This window comes from Bombus bifarius, unplaced genomic scaffold (assembly GCF_011952205.1).
Source record: "Bombus bifarius isolate JDL3187 unplaced genomic scaffold, Bbif_JDL3187 scf7180000008199, whole genome shotgun sequence".
In the NCBI taxonomy this organism is placed as follows: Eukaryota; Metazoa; Arthropoda; class Insecta; order Hymenoptera; family Apidae; genus Bombus; species Bombus bifarius.
This window is the reverse complement of record NW_022884505.1, coordinates 3,134,476-3,159,600: the sequence shown is the minus strand read 5'-3', so window position 1 is coordinate 3,159,600 and position 25,125 is coordinate 3,134,476. Positions and strand designations below refer to the sequence as shown.

The 25,125-nt window shown below is 41.6% G+C and overlaps 1 protein-coding gene across 1 annotated transcript in view; it reads right to left on the bottom strand.

Annotated features, from left to right (window-relative positions):
* Positions 1-25,125, bottom strand: part of LOC117210071 (agrin-like) — a 264,190-nt gene that overhangs the window by 198,383 nt on the left and 40,682 nt on the right. Inside the window, exon 3 of the mRNA XM_033452692.1 lies at positions 10,375-10,407. Within this exon, the coding sequence (XP_033308583.1) occupies positions 10,375-10,407 (33 nt within the window). The remainder of the gene's footprint in view (positions 1-10,374; positions 10,408-25,125) is intronic.

Sequence of the window (25,125 nt, the reverse complement as noted above, 5' to 3'; positions counted from 1 at the left end):
TTTATACATTTTTCATGAAAAAAAAGGATCATAGATAGGACGTGTAACGAATGGAGCGAAGATTAAACGTCGGGGCTGTTCGCGGATAGCAAATATTTCGCATAGTTTACGGTGAAACCGGTTATAATATGAAAAAGAGCATCGGTATTCGTGCTTTACGCGATATCAGCGAAGGAACGCGATATACCATGTTTCGGCATACGCAGTTCAGCGATCCATTTTCAATATCCAATTGTTGCACGAGGAAAGTATTTCTTTTCGTCAGGGAATTTTCCAAAATTCGAATGTTCTCTTATTTAGTTTATCATTCCAGAGGAAACATCGAGTGAGAAAGCGGGATCGTTTGAAAAATGCTTCACACGAGTCTCGTAGAACAAACTAGAAAGTGGATTTACGTTAGAAGATCGAGCAAGTAATCTTATTGGTCACCTTTACACTTTGTCCATTGCGTTGCTCGTTTCTCTGCGCTTTCAACGAACAGCCAATCAACGAGCTTTATATTTCTTCTTCTCTTTCTTCGTATCTCCTTCTCTTCCCTCTCTCTTTGTCTTTCTGGTTCTTATTCGCTTTACTCGTCGTTCTTCCTGCCCTGGAGGTACGTTAAATTCGAGAAAGTAGGATGGTAGATACGAATGGAGGATCGTCGACAAAAAGGATCGTTTCTTGGCATTGAAAACTCACTGTTTCCGTTGCCGCCGGCAAATCGCGTCTTTCTCCATCACAGAAACCTGCGATGAGCTTCCACTGCTTGCGTCGAGATATCGAGAGTCGAGCGTGCACATATCCTGGAATCGATCGCTTGCCTAGAACGGGTTACACAATTTTTGTACGGCAGAGTTTCTTCGCGGGAAAGGTCACAGATATACGAATCACATTCAACGACATCGTTGGAAAGAAAAATTGGATTTGATGAGTAAATTAAATTCAATCGAATCGTGTAGCATTAAGAACGGTGAATGAGGTAGTTACGGGAAACTTTATAACATGAACTGTTTCTACTTTTATAATCCTTAAAAAGGAAATTTAAAAGTTTTATAGTAAACTATAGGAACGAAAATTATAGTCTGGCAGGCGTTCTTTTCCATTTATTTCAATCGTTTCAGAATACATTTTCTTTGGACATTGATTCTACTTTACTTTTTTGGTATCTGGCTTATAAAAGATGATTTGAAAATTATATATCTATGTGTCTACATTTCTGTAATCTATAGAGACAAGTACAAACGCGAAAATGTTAAATAAAAATACAACACAGAAGTTGAAAAAAGCAATGTGACTCAATTACCTCGATACTCACGATAGGCGCGTTACTCTTTTAAAACGAACGATACACTCGCACGAAAATAAGTCTGACTAAACACTTCACGATCCACTTGATACAGCGGAAAATAATAGAAAGCCGGACGATCGTACGATACAGCTCGTATCATATTCTCGATCGACATCCTTACACCATGCCCGATCGAAATCTGCCGGACCCTAACATGCCCGGTTTCAATTAATTTCGGGGTCAGAATCGCATCGCGTGCCACCATTCCACCTCCCACGTGTATTCAAATAAATTACGCAACGCGATCGAAATCGCGAAAACATCCGGTGTATGAAAATGGAAACGCGCTTCGACAAGGGGCTTATATTCGTGGGCATCCTCGTTCGATTTTATCGCTAACAGGATCTCCGTATTACGTATCTGTTCGAAAGCGTCAGTGAAGATCGAGATTAGACTTCGTGACAGATATAAGGAAACGCGGGGATAGGTATCCCGTTTTCCAGAACACACACGGATTCGCAACTTATGGAGCCCTAAATCTAGCTCGATGTCCCGATAACTTGCTCGGTCTATCGACTGGAGAGGTTGGTTTTCTTCTTTGGTCGTTTGAAGAATTACGAGATCGACGACGAAAGATCCCGTTCACCCCTTCGTTTTGCCTTAAATAATAGTGACAAAAACGTGGAGGCGTTCCACCTCTTCACGTCTCTGGAAAGTCAGCGAAAATCGTGGAAATCGACGCGAACCACACCCACGTTCGCGGTATCTTTTTCCAGACGACTAGGACGTCGGAGAAAATGTCGTACGGTTGAATTTCAATATATCGAACCGTGTGTCGAAACATGCGGATAGGTTTCGAGATTAGAAACGGAGTATCGAGAGGAATGAAAATTGTGTGCACTTTCGGATTCGGTTATAATCTCGGTTACGTAGTGCGCGTTTTCTACCAATACGATGGCATAACACGGGACTGATTAATAATTCATAGGCAACGTTTAAAAACTCGTAAAGTGTAGTCTCGCTTCTCGAACAAGTTTCGGATTTATGATCTTTTTCGTTTGAAACGGGCTAATGCCCGACTGCAACGGAAAAATGGCTACAAATGGAAAATAGAATTGGGCTCGTCGTATGTTTGCATAAATCCTTTTTATTGTTTTTATGCTCCGAATTTATTCGTGAACCGGCGTCCACATATTTGCGATACAAACCGCCGCGTACGGTTTCCGCTTTTCTCCTTTTTATTTGATCGAAACGTAGATACGTACGTGTACATATACTCGATACATATCTTGTTAGTTTTGTATTTGTTCTCCTTTATTGTTCCGCTTCCTTTGTCTTTTAAGTGGCATAGAATTGAAGGGCGAAAACAGAGTTTCTGAACAATTGCTGTAGAAACAAGTATCGGCATTTTTCGAGGCTCCAGTCGCGTAGATCCGCCAATAACCCGATAGTTAACGTTCAGTTTGTTATATCGCCGACTTGTTCACCGCAAACACATATTTCTAACTGTGTAATTTTTTAATGGCTGTTACTTGTCCTGGGAGTGGCGTTAACTTCCTGCGAAATATTTTAACGTTCTGCCACATTTGCCTTTACAGTGATCATTAACTGTGTTGCTAACTGATTTCGAAATTAATATTCTGCTACATCTTCTTACATTGAAAGAAAAATGTGTTAATTAACTCACGAAATTATATGGAACAGTACGTAACCTTAATGGTCTTAAAATCTACCGGCATATATACGTGTAATATCTCATAATTATGTGAAATTTTGCGGGCACGATCAGCAAAACGTAGAACTAACCAAGGAAGACGTACGCCGTCGGAAATCACGGGGACGCGGCGAATTTAGCATCGCAGGAGTTGCGGTAATTCGCAGACGTGATGTAACCACCGGGCGTTGGTATTACGGGCAGACGTACCAACCGCCGGCGTACTCGGTGACCCGGTCGTCGTCGTCGTTTGCTACTGGAAACACGTAACTGGAAACTATACGATTAACGCGCACGAGGGGCGACAGCGTGGATACAGATTACGCAAAAGAGGGATGGAAAACAAGATATCAGTGAAGAGTTAGTACAGCCGGAGAACGAGGGAATGAGGGAACATCGGAAGATCAACGATGGAAGCGAAACCAAGAAAACAAGGACACGAAAGACGATAGTGAAACCGTCCTAAAGATGGTAACAGAGAGCCAGAGAACGAGAACTCGCAGGATAGGTGCGAGAAACGTTCGTGGAAGAAGGACGTCGAGTGAATGATTGTCCTGGAATTAATTCGAATTTCGACGATTAATAAATTAAGTTTTATATAATGATTATAATATATGATTAATCGGCAAAACGAACATCATACTTTCATCTGTATGCACTATGTACTTGGACACTTCCGTGTTATTGTAAATAAAGTACGAAGTATGCTTTGTATAAGAGTCTTCGTTATATGCAACGAATTAACAACGAAGATTGTTCCTCTATTGTATCTTCGAAACAACTTTCGCTCGAATTGTGTCGGATGTTCAAATACTTAGGGACAGCGGTGTACAAACGTCGCCTTGATGCGTTTTCCACGCTGGTTTCTATTGCCTGCATGTTCCGTTTTTCTGTACGAGTGAAATCCCGGCAGATACGCGTAAGCATCGTGGAGACAAGATTTTTCAGGGATAACATCTCGTGACAGAAAGATAACATTTTCCTAAAACCCGTCTCTTCTACGTGTCACACGCGGCCGAACGTTCGACGTATTTATATGTATACAGGATAGTAGGTCTGAAGCGGAACAATGGAATATTTTTGTTGAATCGGCAAGGTTGAAATACCATCGCGATAGAGCTACGTGGGCTGAAAGGTAAAAATTTGGAAATATTGGAATTTTCCCGAGGTTTGTTGCGAATTTTGCTCAATAACATTTCGCATTGACGTAATTTCGAACATGTATCGGTCGCATAGGAGGAATTAATAAAATTCCCTGTTCCGTTGATTTCCTATCGCGTCTGCTTTTGCCTTTAGCTGATTTCTACCATAAACTTTGTAAATCGTACTTTCTAATTTCTTAGAAAATCCATTATCAGCTTGTTAGTAGTTAGGTATAGTCTTCTGCTCTATATTTATGTGCAACTCGGAGAACACGTTCTCAATGTAGAAAATAATTAATCAAGAGCGAGTGTATAAAAAGTTTACACGAGTTTAAATTAAAGTAGTACACTTCATTAAAGTTTCAACCGTTCGTGCGGCAATTTCGAAATAATTTCTCTCGTTCTGAAACAATGAGAATTAAATTAACAAAAAGTGGTTGAACTTTAAATAACATTATCCACCTCACAACGTTTTCGTGTACACAAACGGAGCAGTAGAATTTCCAGTGTCTTTTCTGTACGCTCCACCCTATACGTGCATGAAATGTACACACGTCGCACGTACACGAAGAGAACTGTAATGTACGAAACTTTGACAAGAACGCATAGATTTGCCGTGATAGTGTGTACGCTCGCATACGTTCCTATCTACTCATATACATATAATATAAATCCGATGGTGGGATGGCTGTACGAAACGTTGGCACGTGTAGTCACCGCGTTGCAGCGCGTACAAATAGCCATAGGCCCTCTGGTACACGAGCATGCTACCTGTACACGATGCAGCCACGTGTACACGTAGATCCGTAGCCGTGTATGCTGGCTGGCTCACCCGGCATTAGAATTCCAAATACCTTCTGTGTATTTGACGATACGAAAATATAGAGTAGCAAAAATTATTTGTATCGCAGGTACAGATGTTGGAGCAGGCAAACGTTCCCTTTTGAAATCCCTTTGCATCATTTTAATGTAAGCAGGCAACGTGCTATTACTAGTCGATAATTTACATTCAACAATAATATTCGTTTTGCAACGTTGAAAGACTAAATGGACTAAATGGTAGCGTATGGTATACTATTGGTCTGACCAAATACCTAGCTATACTACTCGCCTAACTTTCTCTGCAGCAAATACATTTTCAATTGAAACATCAAGTTTTTCTTCTACTGTCCTCGTCCCGACTAATAATAATGCCTATCCAAAAAGCGTACTACGAAGATTTATTTATACTACTTGTCCGCAAACATCCAGGTCCGTAAGCTGACCCGGCTGTACACGATGTATACACATCAGCGGAGGTGAGGCCGAACGTTTTGCCGTGCCCTCCCGGGATACGATAATTCAGCAGAAAAACCGCGAAACATTTGTCCGGTTGGCATTAATTCCGGAATTGCCGGTCGTTCCGCCGGCGAATCTGCATAAAAGCGTAACGTACCACTCGATAATTCGACCGATACGCCTGCTACCGTACGAGCAACAATTCCTCCTGCTCCTTCCTCGCCACCCCATATTCTCTTCCTACCTGTTCAAAGTGATACTTTCTCTTATTTCAACGACTTTTTCCTCGTGTTGCGCTTCGCGTAACGGCGAGCAAATTTGACCGCGTGGTAACGAACGAAGGGAGCAAAAGGAACGGCGAGAAAGGAAGGGGGTTGTTTCGGCAGACGAAACGACGTCCCCCGTTTCGAGCGACACTGCTTATTGAAAGTCACATTTGTTCCGGCCCCTTTCGCGCGTTGTTACCACTCTCGTCGTACATTCTGCGCTTTTTTCTCTTTTATTCTCAGGTGCACATGCATTTTCGGTATGTCTCTGCTTGGGCTGGCTTTGCACAGGGGTGGAGAGAAGGGGATAGTGGCAGAGATAGAAAGTGGTCGACGCTTGTTCCTGTTGTGATACTGTAATAGTGGTCGAAATGGAAACATTCAAATTGAAAGAGAGGATTGGTTGTTTGCTTCGAAATTATTGCTGTGTTGAAAGAACATATACGTTAATTTCGTAATACGCTGGAAGCATTAAAAGAGGAGGATTAAGATATAAACGCCTACGATATGCTCACTAATGTACGATCAATATGCAATGACAGATTATAGTGTTAACGGTTCCTTTTATACGCAATTCTTGTTTCTATTATTTTTCAGATGTGACACAGAAAGGAGTGAAGAATTTCAGCATATAGAAACCTACAGAGTTCGAAGTTTTCTAGGCTACGGCAGATATAGATACTAATTTTTTGAAAGCAACAAGACGGGCGAAAACATGTTGCAAAAACCGCAGGCTGGCGGGAAGGTTCTTCGCAAATTGCCGGCTTCCTAGGACGTTGCTTGCACGGGAGCACGAAAGGGGGGAGCAACAATGGCTACGACCGAGCATGGCATACAGCCCCTGTGCGTTCGTTTGTTTTAATTTCTCAGCTTCTAATTAAACCACAACCACCGAAAACGAAAAAAGAGAGGAGAGGAAATAAAACGACGAGAAAATAGGGAAGAAGAGAGAAGGAGAGAGAGGATTGCACGTAGGTATTTTTCCATACGTTTCGCGGTACAAACGGCGACGGAAACGAGGAAGCTGAACGAGGCGAAAGCACGGAGTGAGATGGAGACCGAAAACGAAAGGGGGGAATTGAAAAGAATAAAAGGCCTGTTGAGGAGACGAGGGGCCGAAGGGAGGGGGAGGGAGACTAATTCAGCCGAATCGGAATAATTACGGAACACACGATATCCGGGACGGTGAGCGATTTCTATCGGATCCTCGAAGAAATATACGTCATTAAAAGCCACTCGATATCTCACAGCTTCACGACAATTTCGCAAATAATTATTGTATGAGAGACACAAAGCGGCTTTCGAGTGCCTCTTGCGTTTCTCCCAGAATCCAATTCCGTGCCGCCTCTTTCAAATCCCTTTGTCACCCACGATAATCCCTCGGTAGACGTGGTCGAGTTGACGATGTTCCTCCCTCTCCCATCCTTCCTAACTCTCCGGTCTCTCCTCCCGGTCCTTGGTTGTCCATCGGTCTCTGTTTTTCTCTCCGTCCATTGCCCCTGGTTTTGCCCGTTTCGAAATTCTATTACTACTTCCGCTTATGGATCCCATGCTCGTCCCTTCTCTTTCTCTGCCTGTCTGTCTCTCTCTATCTTTTTCTTTTTTGCCAAAAGGACAGGCAAAAGAGAGAGAAAAATGTGGTCGAGTTAATGGAAGATTACGACCAACTTTAATTCCAATTATATCTCCGGGATATAAACAGACCGAGAGCGACGATCTTTTCTCGCAATTTATTACATTTCCCAGGCTTCCGGTTTGTTTTAAATATGAGCGCGGTACGTCGAACGCTTGCGAACAATGCGATTCAACGGACTGGGAAAAATGCGGAAGAGAAAAGTAATCTCCCAAATAAATAATCATGTTCCGTTCGTGATTTAATAACGAATAATACGATGTCCCGCGGAATATTATTTCCGAATAATATTTTTCGTATCGCAAACACGGGATGTTCGTCCGTTTAGCATAAACTAGCTACCCATCGGATGTGTTATTAAATTTCATCCCGTAATATTTTATAATTTCTCGCTTACAATTAAAATTTGATTTCGTTTGGAAAGCGATGTTTGAAACGGAACACTGTGTAGAAGCGTTTAATGGAAACGTCCTATTCCTCCACTATTTCGCCCGTCCGCTTGTAACATGAACGTCAAAGTAAATAATCGAAGAATTTTAACTCTACAAGCAACTCTCGAGTGCAGCGATTTTAACAACGTCTGTTAATTTAAATTATTCACATTTCGATCATATGCAGGAAAATATTTAATAATTCCAAGGTATCGTCTCGAGGTACAATGCGAAGAAAGCTCTTGGAAGCCATACACTTACGTTTCTACGAAATTCCGCGAGTCTATATCATTTCGACAACCGCGTATATTTTGCAAACATTATTTTATTTACTGCGACAATTTATCAGCGTTCGGTTTTCAAAGTGAATCGCCGGGAATATCACGCAAATTCGAAACCCTGACAAATTTTGTCGCCGGTCGATTCCACGCACACGCGTTCTTTTTTTCCTCTGCCTCCCTGTTTCCGCTCTCTTCGCTTCGTTATCGAGTGCCAGTTCCAGTCAATGATCTGTTCTCGACACTTGGAAAATGCTAATTTCACGATCCAGTTTTCGGCGGGCTCGAAATAAATTGAAACAAAAGCATGGGAAAGACAAAAAAAAAAGTGAAAAAAAGCGACATACAATCTGGCTTGAAAATCGAAATTAAAAAGCTGCTGGACAACGGAGTTTGATTTCGGTGTTGATGTAAACTGCAAAGGCGCGCAAGCTAGTTCGCCGAGCTAAAGATAAGGCTGATGAAGGTGGAACGAAAACGAGACTCGAGATAAGTAACGTTTTATGCAGGCGTTACATGGAAATGAGGAGCGAAGAGATGGATTCGAGAGAGATCCAAAGAGGTTACTTTTGAGAGAGGATTTTAAGTGTACTTCAATCTTGCTGGAATCTTGCCTACTCTCCAAACTTTGACCACGAAAAGAAAGGAAGGTCTGATTTAATATCATATGTGCTGAATGCTTTTCATTTTTAGTCTGGGATAAATCTTAAAAGGAATTCGAGACCCTTAAAAATTCCTTCCAAATGTCTGGAACGCTACGTTTCGAACGCGCTTATCGTTTCCACTGTTACATCGATAAAAATTCCTGTTCAAGCCTAACCTTACAATGAAATGCCAAAATCAGTTTACTAATATTATCAAAGAAACCAAAGTAATCAAGAACACAAAGAAAAGAAGAAGGATACGCTCTGTTCCTGAAGCACAGAAAGGCTCCTCTGAATTCGTCAGGGATGCCTATCCAAGAATCCCCTAATCTGTTGGAACCGTGCGGATATAGCATCGCTAGCTATGTTAGCGGTCGTTTCTTCCACATCCTATCCTTTCTCGTTTCTTCGACTAATACACGTCGAAGGGGGTCGAAAGCTGTTATAGGTCGTACCTCGGCTCCCTCGTGAAACCTGCAGGATTACCAGCGTACAGCCTAATCAACCAGATTGCTTGCAATTTGCCGATCTTATCTCGCTCGCGTCCCGCAACTCTCCGCTCTATTCTTCCGCATCCGCGAACGAGCGAACTTACGCGTCTTTTCTATATTCTCTACCCTTTGCTCCGCGTTCTTTTCGTAAAGGAGACACACGTTCGACCGAATTCAAGATTGCACGCCGGATGCATGAAAATCGAAGGATCCCAGAATATAAATTCTACCGGGAAAATTTGATTTTGGTAATTCCGTTTTGTGAAATTGTCGAAAATTGAAAATTGAGAGAACGTTGATATGAAACTCAGAAATAAAAAATATTAACGAAATTAGTTTAAATTTATCGTGGGATAAAATCAAGACTAGTAATGAAATTGTTCGATAATAATTAACGAGAATCAACAAGCACTAATAATTGTGTAGCAACGTATCATGCAGCAACATAAAAAGGCTCACTTGAGGTAATAAATTACTAGTAAAACCTAGCGACATTCATCTTCGTCTCGTTATTCGCTAGTCAAGAGCTAATCATCCAGACGGTTTCTGTAATTTGTCGTCCTTATCTCGCTACATTTTGCAATCTCGATCTATTTCTGCTGGTGGCACGGGGAACCCAGCTTCACGCATTACTGAAAATGGGCTTTTCGAAAGAATATCTTCCCGGTTCCGTTCCTCCATTCCGTCAACCTCCACCATCCTGTTTCTTTGCCCCGTAATGTACGTAAATCTTCCCCTACGCCCGTGTCTCTTTTGTCCTCGGGTGCACGGGAAATCTTCGAGGTGAAATTGCAGTCGCGAGACACGAGGAAAAAGGAGAAGTAGATTTGAATAGATTCACGTTATCGCCCTCGAACCTGTTTCTGTCTAGTACAGAGCGAAATAGCTCTTGCGTCGTGAATTATGTTAAAATTACGATCCTAATAAATAACAGATCAACCGGAAAAGTTTTCGGGTATACTATTCATCCTAGTGGACCATAAAATTGATCTCGCGATAACCTTCGGTGAGTGAATGTCATCGATGACGAAATAGACACTGTTAATAATGATAGTTACATGAAAAAGAAAATGTCAATTGACACATGAATATACATGTACATCGATTAGCTATTGCTGTAAGAATATTATCTAATTAGTATTATCCAACGAAAAAGAAGCGATTAAGATATAACACAAAAGAGAGACGCAAGCGATAGTAATGTTATATTGTTAGATAAACACTCACCGGCATTGTTACTGGCGAAATTTAGATCCTTACCTGAAACAGAGGAAGCAGACATTGTTAGCATGATCGAGTATCGTCAAGGATCGTACACAACATACTACTGACATCGATTTTAAGCCACGGCACTAGACGCAACATATTACATTAGAAGGGAACGCTATTCACGCAACTAATTAATTCTCCGGGTCGCTCGGCGTATATAAATTAACCAAAGATGAAGTTATTCGGCACGAACGCGAAAACGCTTTCAGGTATATTAATTGCAGAGAAAACAATTCGCGCGATGTGTGAGAAGTCGGTGAAACGTGATGCATTTTTATCTTCATCGGCAGACACGATATTCGTTAATTGTTCTGCTAATTAAACGCTACTCGAGCATTTGTAAAATGTTTTCAAGATATTCGAAGGTACCCAAATATATCAACACGAATGTAGGATTTTTCCGATTAAAATTTATGCAGTTTCGGAATACTTAGGCTGTAGATGTCGCTTGTTGCTGGATACGGCCGCTTTTCTTCTCATTTTTTGTATCGTGGAAGAAAAATCGGACTCCGGTCCCGGGATTCAAACACGGGTTCCGAACGTTCGTAACCTAAGGCGCTAACCACTGCGCTGCCGTCGTCCGACACTAGTAAGTGTCGAGTGGTGGTATTTGCTATCGAGTGCCGCCACAGGCCTTTGTTTCCACGATACTACATTTATAGCTCAACTCCTCGTAACACTTCTCTTTTCGAGAAATAAGGAGTTTGAAAGGAGAGGACACGAATCCTCGGCTGATTCGACTGATCAGTCGAATCGAGAAATCAGTCCTTTTGAAATTCACTTACTACCGAAGAGCTTTTCATATTTATGCCGATAGCATGATGAGCATCTTGTTTCATTCAAGCGTAATGGCGATTGACGTACTATAAATCTACGAGATAGAGAGCTGATGGGAGTAATGGATTTACGATATTCAGGTCAAGCTTCCCCTGTTCAACCGTGGAAAATATGCAGCTCGATATAAATTAAAGAATATAGCGGTGGTATCAACTCTTTAATACTTTATAACGCTATGTTACCTCGAAATTATAGTTGTATCGATATATTTAGCTTTTTAAATTCCACTTGATTTACTCGTCGCGTATTTCGTTACTGTATCAGTAACAAGCAATTTATTTACACGAATTAATCCCTTCCTTTCGAATAGCATTTACAAGCGAACAAAATATAAATTCAAACGTCACAATCTATCGTAGCTACATTATCGGTAGATAGGAACTTCGTATCTTTGTCCATTTAATTAAATTGAATAGAAAAATTTCTACTATCGGGCTTGAAATCCCTGAATTATTCTTCTTCTTATGAACCACATCTGCGCATAAACGCGATCAAAAACCGCACCCTCCTCTGGATGGAAAGCAAAATCGACGAAGAAACGTCGTTTCCAGATTTCTGTCGGTAGTTTTAGCGATCTCCGTAGAACGCGTCTAACGAGTAACAACAAAATCACTTTACGTGCATGGGCGGGCACGCATGTAAATGTTGCATGGAAAGTTTTTCAGTTACGATACTGCAGCTTTGCCTGATGGAAGGGGCAGCTATAGGGGAATATGGTTGCAGAATAGAAGAATTCCACGGAGGATCTCACGAACGCGAATCTACGTAAATACACGGGATAACTGGAATGAGATGCATAATACGATTCAGTTCTACGTACAGCGCGTACGTGTTTAGAACATACGAGATACCGACTGGCAAAAACTGCGCACGACTTCGAAGATGCGGCTGCTACTTATCTTCTCGCAATTGACTCGAGGTCGGTTCTACGGTTTTTCTCTCTGTTCGTATACACGCGGTATACAGTGTTTCACCTACATCTATGCGTCGAAAGAACCTTCAAATTTCTTCATTTCTTTTTTTATTATTCGTTTTTGCAAATTTACATTTAAATAAATTTTTTAATTTTAAATACGAATGAAGCGGTAGTTTTGGAAATATGAGATTTGACAATAACATATTGAATTTTAAAAACGTGTGACATCTCATCTGTTTCTGTTCTGTTCAATGTCCTTGTACGTCGATAATGCCAGTATATTTATTAACTAAAAAATTTATTGACCACGCTCCGTAACATGCAGCGAATAAACAATACGAGATGTATCGCGTATCCAGTAACTCGTGATTTATTCCTGGTACCATTTCCCAATGAAAATTTTTAAATTAGCACTCCAGAGGGTACTAAAATAAATTTGTACCATGCAAATAATTTGCGGAAATCGGGATGGAAATACAAATGTGGTGGAATGATCGGAAGATGGATCACGATGGGACAGGCACATAAATTCAATGTTATGTTTTCTTTCTTCTTTCATTCGACTTTAATTATTACGTTGACATGGATTATTGTATTGATTAAGCTTGATTTATTTACCAATAAAAATTCGACAGAAGAAATGAAAAATAAAAAGCAGGTAGTACTTTTTATAGGATTTTACATTTTTTCCATAAAATATCGTGTATAAACATATTCTCGAATTTTGGTAATTACCAGCTATTTCTGGGATTATTGCGATATAAGCTATCGTAATTGCATAACTATAATTAAAGATCGTGACAGGATAAACGAACAGGTTCTGCCAATATAGAGTAATGAACCAATGACAATAAATCAGTCATAATAATGTTCATAATTAACGAGCTACTACGCTCGAGATTGTGCATCTCGAATAATCTTATTACGTTACGTATCAAAATATTGTATTATTGGTGAATATGTTATTAAAATGTTACGTGTCTAAATATTAAGGGCAGATATAAAATATAGTATTAATTTTAAAACATTATATATCAATGTACACACGAACCTAGATCTCGATATATTTAGTTGCATTTCTTTTAAAAGATGAAGAGAAAAAGTTAAGAAAAGGCACAAAGATTGACTTTAGCAATTTCTCGGAAATAAAATTAGAGAACCAAAATTACCGTTTCTCAAGCTATCCAATACAAAATATGTCCATCATCAATCCCTGGAAAAAGAACAGCTTGTGATCTAGTCTCGTCGATAGATCGTAGTCGTCCATCCAAGATTTATCGGCGTGTTACGTTGAAAATGGAGGATCATCGCGGGAACACCTTTATTCCGTTCGGCTGGTCCACTTATCGTTAGAAGGATCCTTTGTCACCCAGACTAAGGCGGGTACAGGATCCAAAAAGGCCAGCAGACACATAGACAGAGAGGAAAAGAAGGGAGGAAAATGCAAATTGAGGGGGCGGCGGGTAGGGGTGGCTGTACTCCGGTCTCGTCGCGCGAAAGGGATGAAAAAGATCGTGTGGGGCAAGGTCGACATTTTTTACGGATAAATACCCTCCGTAAAAACTGGGATGAAAAAAGGAACGCGAAAACAGAGCTAGCGATACATATCACGATTTGTATTACTTGAACTATACGAAACCGACGACACACATATGCGTCATTTATTAATATTCCGCAATATGCGAACAAGAGCCAGGCCGAAGAGTTAGGTTTACGATGACGTATGAAGACTTTGGAATTTTAATACGATTCTTAAATTAACTAATTGCCAATATGAATTACCCTAGTGCAATCGATGCATCGTATACCTTGCCATTGAGGTCTGAGCTTTCGGCTGTTCGTACACTTTTCACGGTATTCACCTTCCCTCGTTCTATCGATTCGGAAAGGCGTCAGTTTTCGGAAAAAGGTATTCGATTGGAGGGAAGAAAGCGACGCCTATATTTCCGGCAACATAAAAAAAACGAGTGCAATGAGTCTCGTGAAGTATTGTCTTGCGAAGTATTGTCTCGCAGAGTATTGCCGTGAGAAGCGTTGTATCAGATCGATATGCGAAGAATTGACGTTGAAGCGTATAATCAGTAAATCAGTGTGCCTCCAAATCCCCGCGATACACCCCTCATTCTGTCAACTGTATTTATCTTTTATCGTTTCAAAGTAAAATACACTCGTTTCATCCTGTTGTTTAATATACAAATTTGTAAATAAACAGAAACAACTCCGTTGTAATTTCGATACGATAGAGTAAAAGGTTTTACAGTAAACAATTCCAATATTACGAATATAAAATACACTTTTCCATCCTTTCTCTTTTTAGCCATCCTTGTTTTACCTTCATGACACTCGAGCAACTAGAAACTGTGTCACGTCCAGCAGAATTATTTGTACGCTGGAATATCAATTTCCAAAGTGCACCACATTAAAATTAAATATAGCGGTGACGCCGATGTTTATGATTAGTAGGAAAATTATTTATTTGCAAGCTACAGTTCCAAGGTAATAACGTTGATTAAAAAAAGAGTTCGATCAATTATACGTGTGTGAAATGAATCTCTTCCGGTGTTGCTAAAAGCACCATTCGCACAATATCATAAATTATGTTACACGGGAACAATTTCAAAATAGAGAAACAATGACAGGTGTTGAAGTAATTGGCCATTGAAGTAAATTACCCAGGGTATTGAACGAACACGCTTGCGGACGAGCGATATTCGAGGAAGGTCTGTTAAAAACTGGGAAAAGGGAAGAACGAGATTGAAAGAGGGCGTGGAAGATGAAGGTTACAAGAGAGATGACGGCGTAAACAGCACTCTGTATCGACGTCCGGTTCTTTTCTTTTCGCCTTTACCGTGTAACCCTCTTGAAGAGTTTAAGCTCACTTCGGTCTTCTTCTACGTTCCTAGAGACCTTTTTTTAAAAGGCTTTCAATCGTTCTGAATCTGCCATTTAACGCCACCCTTTTTTTCCATCGAGTGTTAATTCTTCCAGGACGAATGGATTCGTGAAAGCATGCGATTGTTGCGACGCGAGAAGACCGATTTTATCAGGTACATGAAAGGGTTAGTCGTTCGAATTCGAATTCGAATGGATATGAAAGTGAATTTACCAGTTTAACGAGTAAATCGTTTTAGAAATAAAAGCTACATTTTATTTCAAACGTGATATAGTTACTTATCATACTGACGAGGTGAAATTGTAAGATAAAGGATTAATTTATCCACATAGGAACGTTTTACGAACATTGATTCTTAAAAGTTAATCGACTCTTTCGCTTCCTGTGCCGGAACCAATACGGAACCGACGTAAAAGAACATTCAGCCTCGATCGAATAGTGTCTGTTTAACAACGGCAAGAGAATTGTATTATTCAGTGTTGCGCGAATGGCTGTCGTGTCTGGACCACAAAGAGGGTGGCGTTCCAGAAAGGTTTCCACAAAAGAGAAGAAATGTGTCCCCTGTCCGAAGGAATCCAGGCCGAAGGTCGAGAGAAAGAAGGACGACGCTCGTAAGGGCGGAAAACTGAAAAATAGTTCCCACCCGTTGCCATGGCCACTAAGTACTAGTCGCGACGACGCGGCCCACCGATACACCACCATCTATCCCTTCCTTTTTCGTATCTTTTTTCCATACCACTCGAATGGATGGGTTTTTATTATTTTTTCCCTAGCAATCATTGCTAGGAAGCGCTCTATCTACGCGCAAGTAGAATAAAAAAAAAAAAGAAGCGGAAGGAAAACGGAGGAAATATAGTCGATGCGAACGAGTTTGAATATTTTAACAGCGATAGGAGTTGACGTGCGTTTTGTATTTAACGATTTCGGTCGGATATTTTTGCGTCGCATTCGAAATTCAACAGATTTTACGCGGGTTTAATATTCTCAACCATTTTCCCCGTGTAATTCCGATGCTACGGATTACGATGTTAAATTTCCCCCTATTTTTGATTTCCTTGTTCTCCTGTATTTTTCTTTTTTTTTTTTTTTACATTTTTTGCCATGGAAATGATTCAAAATACTGAACGCGTTTGAAAGCGTTACAATGAATATCGTTTTTCCATAAAAGAACTCCCTCGGTAGCTTTTCTCTTTTGTAACACAATCGTTCGATTCGAAGTTATTTCTCTTTGTAATTTAAATTCCATTGTCCGAGTAAATAAATCTAAATTTACACGGTGCAAAACATATCTCGGAATAACAATTTCAAAAATGACAGCGATGATACTCCATGCTCTCCTCATCAGATCTAATATTCATTTTTCGTTCGTCTTTTGTAATCGAGAAGAAAGTCTATAACGTATACATAAATGCGGTATGCATAAAATGTAACATGCGTTCAGCCAGCTGCGCACTGCTTTAATACGAATGGTGTCGCCATGAAAAATTGAACATCTTCGGCATCCATTGTTCCGTGACGTTGGGACGTAAGAAAGATTGGAACTACGTTCAGTCGCACCTTTCCTCATGAAGTCAAATTTCAACGTTATTGTAAATAGCCGCAGCTGAACCTGAGTAGAGTGTAATTTGCAAAGTTGCATTTCTTAACAGTGTACATTTATTACGCGCAGCAACGATGATCATCGAATAAATATTATTCTACGTACGACTCGACAATTATTCTAAAATCAGATTCGATGACGACCGGAACGATTATTGATCGACACTCGCTCGACATTTCTATCTTTTTTCGCTTTTCCTAATTAAGACTCATAGTCGCGGTAGAGTCTCCATCGGCTTCCCTCCGGTCGATCGATATTTCATACGCGATGAGTGAATATCTCTCGTTCTTGAGGGGGTAAAGCGGAGGAAGGCGAATACCACGAATTTCTCAACTTCGATTATTACATCGAGCACTCATTGCGCCTGGGAATTTTCCAGTGGGGTTCACCGCACTATTTTCTCTCGTTGCGTTGGAATGTTCCTTGCTCCAAAGGGAAAACGGGAGCTTGGAACGAATACGGCGGACCGAGGGGAGAGCTTCGAGCGGAGAAAGACAACCAGGCAAGTGGATAGACGGAAAAACGGACGAGAGATACGCGAACAAGGAGAGAGAAATAGGAGCGTAGTTAGGGCATGCGGCTGGTTGTTCATACCCTCCGATGTGCTTGTATTTCACGACCTCGTTAAGCTCGGCTGTTGAATTTTGCACTCGACGAGAAGATCGCAACAAATAACTTCATCGAGGTTGCGCGACCACCATTTTCCACGGCTACGATAATTTTCCAGAATGTCTGTTTCCCACTTGTTTACATATACGATCTCGTAGAAACGAGGCAGAGATTACAATCTGAACAGCGTTCTGTCAACAGCGACGATCCTTTTCGTCGTCGTATCGAGGGTAAACGGTGAAACGACGTCGAAGTCGTTGTTCGATTAATGCGCATAACAACGTGGGCGAGAGAGACACGTGAAATTGCGCGTGATGCACGTTGTCGCGTTTCTTTATGGTCTCGTAAAAGGAAACGAAGTGGGACGGGACGATGTCGCAATGGGCGACAACAGTTGGAATTTAATTCTTATATAGTCGCGGCTGTGTAGCTGGAACGTTTGCTTTCACGAAGGTTGGCGTGTTACGTTCAAATTGGTATAAACTAAACGATTTTAAAGGCTCGGAGGACGTTGCAGACGAAGAAAATTCAAATGTAAAGCAATATAATTATAATAACACGTTCTAAATGTCTTAAATTCTAGAAACATTTTATAATGTGATATGCATTTTTGCATGCAAACAGAATCGATACACTGTCATATGTGTCATGGAATAAAAAACTGTTCAACGAAGGTATTCGTAAATGTTTTAACGAAACCTAAACTACGATGTTTACGCGCAAATACAAATATGTCGAGTGGAACAAATTCTTAGAAAAAGTTTTGAATATCAGTATCTCTGGAGCTAAGTTCAATTTCAGAACTTAGCACGATTTGTAAAACGAGTGGAAACGCTGGAACGAATGGAAAAAACGAGATCGAGCAACGACCGTAAAAGTCGCCGGCTAATCTATTCCGGTGTGGAAGTTTACGGTATCGCAAATTTGCAGCGGATCGAGCCGACACACGAGCGGATCCATTTTGTCGGCAGGATCATATTCGCCGTTGAAATAAATCACGGGCCGCGAGGCCATTCTTAGATGCACGCAATTGGCTGTCTGCAGGCGTTGCCAAAGTGTAATAAATAGCAGCGCCGCGCCGTATGGAAATGAGACGGATATTAAGTTATGACCGATCGTTTGTCTTATCGTCCTGGTAAAATTAAACCTCGGAAACTTGAAGTTCGAAGGCGGCAGAGCGAACGCGAAACCGGATACAAATACACGCGGAGAAAAATATTGCGACTCCCTTCGTTTCTGTCGTCCTACATGAAATGCAAAATTGCTTAATGCGTTACGTGACGATCGTGGTCAATATTTTTCCTCGCGAGTCGAATATACGAAACTTTTGACAGATTTTTTAAACTTCATTCGTCTTTAGTTTACCTAATTTAGTTCGTTTTGATATTTACACAAACCTCTAAGATGCATATCAAAGATTGAAGTAACTAAAAGATTCTACTGAATTTGATATTCAAACATTCGAATCATGAAAAAAGAAAAACCGTTTCATTGACCACGAATTGTCTATAATTCGCAAAAGCATTCTGTTCGTCATTTCTCACCCTAGATCGATGTAACGTTACCGCGAGAAACGATACGAGTCATTGTCACTTTCAAACGAGTAAACCTCGCAGGCGAAAGCATTTAGATAAAAAATTGCAGAGAGAGAGAGAAAATAGTGTTTTATCCTTTTTCCAAGGCTAGGCGCCATCATGCACGATATATGGTCTGGAGAACGGATGGGTATCTTGTCGCGAATAAGGGCAAGGAAGATGTATTTTCTCAAAAATTATTCCCAGCTTCGTCTCTTCTCGTTCTTTCGCGCGCCGTTTCTCCTCGTGCTTCTTTTCACCCCTTGCTGTGCTTCTTCTGGCCGTTGGGTTTGGTGGTCGACACTCCAGCTAGTTCTTCGCCAAAAAGACGATCCGGTCGCGAGTCTTCCGCCGTTCCCTTTTATCCAGGCCGATAAATCCTCACAACGGCGAGCCGGTAGGCAAGAAGAAAATTTTCACAGCCAAGCCATCGGATCAACGGATCTACGTGCACGTTGGCTAAAATGATATTTCAATCCTGCCGGAGAACTTCAACCCTCGACTCACCCTCCTCTAAGCCCGTTAATACCGCGGATGATTGATACTAATAGAAACGCGCTTCGTCGGAGTCCTTAAACAAACGAAACGCAAACGCTGCTACTGGTGGTAAGTCGCAACAAATGAGCGAGGGGGAGAAAGTAGATTCGAGGAAAGAGTATAGGACATTCAACTTTGACCCGGTCTCCTAGCGGGATCTTGTTCGACGAACATAAATTAGCGACGAAAGTATAAGGGAAATGAATGTATCATTTATTAATACCGACTGATAAGTAGAAGGGAGACAAATGGAAACGAAATATTGTAAGGGTAACGAATGAATTTGAGATTAGCTACATTTCATTTTCGTATCTCGCCCCAAATTAAAAATTTATTTCATTAAAAAAATTGGACAGCTACAAAATAAAATAATTGTTACACGGATAAAACACGATTGCAAGTAACAATGAATATTAATATTAATTGCAGCTCCAGATAAAACAATTTCCTTCCAAACAATTAGAATCGCCATATCTTTTCGATCAGCCTAACATATAAAAAAAAAGGATCGCTCGTTGAATCAAACTTCCAGAGCTACTTAGTATCGGCGTAATAACGTCAGGATATCAGTCGTTCGATCACCCTCTATCTCTAATGCACGCTTTTTCTAGGAGATAGCTCCCGGACTAGCTCCGATCGAGGAAACCTAGAGATGGTAAGCGAGATTTTGAAAAGACCACAGACTTCCTTAATCCCACGCGCCGTTGATCGGCTAGATTATTCGGCCTCGCCCCTTCTCCTACACTTCCACGGTTCTATCGCACGGACAGAAGCTCTCCGCTCCCCTGGAACGGTTAAGGCTCCTCTTCGACCGCACGGACCAACGTTTCCGCGGCTGATTTAGAGCGACTAATCTTGGGGTTAGGAGCATCCCCGGCGCTTCTCTACCTCGGACACAAGTAGAGACACGCGGTACGAGCCATTGAGGGGTGGAGGCCGAAGGGAATAAAACGAGCGTGGCTTATGCGGTGTGGCCATTGGAGCAACAACGAGAGACACGGGTGGAGTTGCGAGGGTGGCTCGAATAGCTGACCGTCGTCCGAGCGTTTCGAATCAATTCTTGCCTCCAGGCTTCTCGTATACGCTGCACGTAGGGATGCTGTGGCTCCATTTTCCAATAATATGTCCGCTTCGCTGGCTGAGACTGGACTTTAATCTTGTCAGTCTTGAACGATGATGTAAAATCACATGATACCGCGTAAAACTACGCACGACCATGCTGGTCCGAAGGAGAAACGGGCTGGGGGAAAGGGGGATGAAGATAAAACGCGGGAAAAATGGATGGGGTAAAGTGGGATAATCTGGACGAGGGAAACGTTACGGTAGAATGAGGGTGTTCCATTGAAACGACAACGATGGGACTCTTCTTTTGTGGCACAGGCTCTCCACGCAACCGAAAATGGCTGTTAAGTGGGAGGGAAGCTGGAAATTATCGACGTAATATTGGAAACCAATAAGGACACAGATGACAATTGCCCGAAATGACTGTTATTAGATATACGTTAGGCAGTACGTGGACGGCAATGGCTGGTTAAATGCGAATTTTCGTCGGCGCTCGCCGCACGTGTTGAATTCGATAAAACGGCGTGATCCGCGAGTTATACTCCGCCTCGATGGTACATTAAAATCTCTAACGACGCTCTGCGGGATGAGAGGATATGCGATATGTATGCGGGGATATGATTTCCTCGTTTGAATGAAAGATCGATTTCTGAGGATGTTGGCTTCGGTTACCAAACATATGTGGAATGATAATTTGATACCTTGTTATTGATTTGTTAGAAAATACATAGTTATAATAGCGTCATTTGTTTATCGGATTTTCCAATATCAGTTCGTAGACTTTAAACCCTATTTCTTCTTCTTCAGGTAACCAATCTTTTATTCCATCACTTATTTCTTCAATATGTCATATATCATCCCTTGCCAAAAGTTTATCGTGTGGTTTGTGCCGGTGAAACGTATCTACCTGATCTCGCATCACGTGATTCCACACTATCCATCATTGTATCGGAACTGTTATACAACGACTACAACCACTATTTTATTTCTTGTAAGAATAGTCCTACTCTTTCCATCCAAGAAGAAAGATTTCTCTCGAACAAAAGAATATTTAAATTCCCTCTAAAACATAAGGTCTCGAGACCACTGTCTTCCAGCTTTTAGCATCTTATGAAAGCTTACCACAACCATAGAGCGGAAGAGCACAACAAATAGCTGCTCTGAACTTCAAATATTCTCGTTATATGCCGCAGTCCGTAACGAAGTATTTGCGGCTGCAATACCAAGACGCGAGTATTATCGTTTGCTGGCCGTAAGATTACAACAAAGGTCGGCATTTGCACTGGTTAAATATAATAACAGCAGGGATTCTTAGTTATAACAAAGAAAAAGGAAGGGTGAAAGAGAAGGAAGAAAGCGATAGAGAAAATGCAATTAAACGACATCCAGTTTTCACGGACCTTTTGCTATGGATGACACTTTATTAAAATAAGGGAAAAGAAAAAACGATAGGAAAAGGAAGAGAGACAGGATAATAAAGAACTGGGATAGGGAGCTTGGTCAAAATAGAAAAGGAGAGAATGGCGACAATGGCGAGGAAAGGATAGAGGAATTGTAAACATAGGGAACAGAAGGTGATGAAGATAAGATTGAGAGAGAGGCAATAACGAAGAAGGGAAGAGATATTAAATTGGTAAGATATTAAAGTATGTTCCACAGGAACGAGGCGAGAATCCTGCTTGCCCTCCCCCCATTCTTCGCACGCTGCATGCCATCAGTTTATTAAAATTTGCGAAATTAAAAACAATGAAGAGGCGAGGCATGTTGCGATCATCGTATTGATCGATACGTTGAATTAAAATTCGGTGAAAATATAAAGGTAATAATATAAAGAACGTCTCGCGTGGACACCTCTACGAAAGATGTGATTCGTTAGTGATTCGCTGATACGTCGAAGCGCGCTTGTTAATCTTTGCTTAGAAAGCTTTAGTGAACGAAAAACTGCCGTTTGTCAAAACGGAACAAGAATAGTTCGACAACTGCAATTTTTGTTCATTTTAATTCATTTAGTAACTCGCCGAATTCATTCGTTTATTAGCAAATTGGTCTGTTGAAATTGAACTGTAGCGTGGTTCGTTACACGTTCCTTTCTATAACCTTTGTCAGTAAAATTTTAAACTCTCTTTACAGAAATTATAATATACAATACCATGTCAACTATGCATAAAGTAACACCATCATTACCTTTCATTGCGGTCCCTATTCCAATTAATGTTTTAAATAATCTGCCTCTCGTTCCCCTCATAACCGAGCTTTTTCCCTTATCCCTCTTCCATACATAATTATTAGCAAACAAAACTTTGTATTACTACGAGACCATAGAACCTTACAACCAGGAATGATAAGAATTTCCCAGAGAGAACTTCAAAGCGAAAATTTACAAATCCCTACTTTCTTTCTTGTAGCAGGTTTCCTCAATTAGCAAATTCGTCCCCCTTTCGAAAAAAAACGTGAAAGAGCAGGTGCGTCGAATGTTTCACGAAGTACCGTGTGGTCGAACAGTTGACGAGGCGAAGAGGCGAAAAGACGAAGAAAAAGTGTAGAGAGCGAGATACAGGAACGCGCAGGCCACAGGAAAGAACCAAGTTCTCAAGTAGTAACGGGCAAGCTGCGGTCAGACGCAGCTGTGGGACGAAACGAGACACTGGAAGACCGCATTGTTCCAACGGAAACAAAAGGATCAGGCTCATGGCCAGACGATTATTCGCCGTTTAGCGGGGCGAGCAGCGAAAAAAGGGTGGCAAGGGACACTCGACCAGCATGAAAAAGAAAACCACCAAGGAGAACAAAGCAAACGAGACCGGGCAACGGGACAAAGGGCGTTAAACGAAAAACCGAGTCGTTCGTGGGTGAAGAAAATAGCCGAAGGAAACGAGCAACGAAAACTATTAACGCGGTAAAAGTTGAGCGAATTAATTAATAATACATCGGACGGTAACGTTCTGTTTAATAATATGGAAAATCGATGCGGCACGACTGATATTTGTCCTATAAAATTTATTCCGCCTCTAATATCGAAGACGAGGTGGACTGAGGAATTTCGTAATTTAATGTTATTCTTCTATTAATTAATCGTCTCGAGGATATTAAAAACGGAATTCCCCGCAAGAGAAAAAGAAGTTTATCGAAATATCCGTTCGAGACACCGTGATCGCGTCTAAACGGCCGGAGTCAATAAATGCGAAAGAACGTCCTGGTTTTTTCTAACGTTTTGTAGTCGCACCTGCTGCAAAAGGTATCTGGATACGTTGAACGACGGCACGGCAGCTTCTTTTGTGAAGATTCTGCGACAAAGTTCAGCCTTGGCGTAGTGCCATTGCGTCTCCTTTGCCCGCCTTTGTACAATCGAACGCTTGTCGGAATAATGTTCCTGCGACCCTCCGCTTCGTCTCACTGTCCCCATTCTCCACCTACGTACGATTTACGACGCGTTGAAAAAGTTAACAGTAAATGAAGTTCTTTTTAGTCCCGAAGGGAACTTGGAAATTAGACCGAGAAGACGCGACAGAGATCAGCAGATTACAGAAACTCGCTCGAGGAAATCGTAAAAATATCCTGACTTGTTGATTGCATAGCTGCAGGTTGTTCAAACATAGTTAAACTTCTTTTAGACAAATCTACAGTTAGTCAAGAAGTATTCCACTCGGCCTAAATTAACTAAAAATCTACCTCATGCTTCCATTACCTCTTTATCGTCATTTTACTTTCCATGAATATATGTACGAGTATACGCCAACTTTTCGACCTTCTACGTTTCAAGTTTCCGCGTTAATCGCTACAAATCTGCTACGTTAGTTCGCCGAAACGCGAAACCGTATCACGGCGAATCCGTAACCGTCAACCCCGACCAATTGCGATTTACATGAATCCAACGGAGATGGAAGGTTGCTAAACACACTGACAAGTCGAAACGACCACGTCGTCCGTTCATTAGGTGAATTACGATCGCAAACGAGACGAGTTACGTTCCTCCGCGGTTCCGCGTCAAAATTTCGTTATCTGCTTGTGTTGGGCCCTGGTTATCGTTTCGAAGCTAACAACGGTGCCGGTAAATGGCTCGATAGGGCGCGTAAAACTCAGCTGTTGAAATACCTACACACGCTCGCGCAGGCCACGCTACGATCCGAAAGCCAGCGGTCGTTTACACTCAACCCTCTTCCGGTTTCAACCCCGCAGCTGGATGTGCACGGATCGCAGACCTGAGAACCCCTGGCTTTATTATATTTAGCGAGTGCAAACAGTCGTTGCTGCAATCTACGAAGCCAGCGTAGTAGAGCAAGCAGGTAATGCTACTTCCAAAGTGACTCTATTATTGCAGTCGAATATATTATACAAACATGGCTGCCGTCGGTTAAACCCCCTTACCACCTAGCCTCACCTTTCCTCTCGTCCCGTCTCCGGTGTTTCTCCCATGCCGCGACGCGGCTCCTCTCGCCCTTCCGCGCGCCACCCTCCTCCCACGGCTTTATGCATTAGTGATGAAGTGCTTCCTAACCTGAAATTGTCTTTCTCAGCGGGACAAGCGCCGGCACGCCCGCCGGTCTACGTGGAACAAGCGGCGTTCCTCGTCGGATCTCTTCTCTTTCTTGGCTATTTTCAGCCGCTCGCCGAGAATTATTCAACGAGATGTTTTAATATTCAGCCACGCTCGAAGCTGACTTTTACAACGGCAACCCCGTTC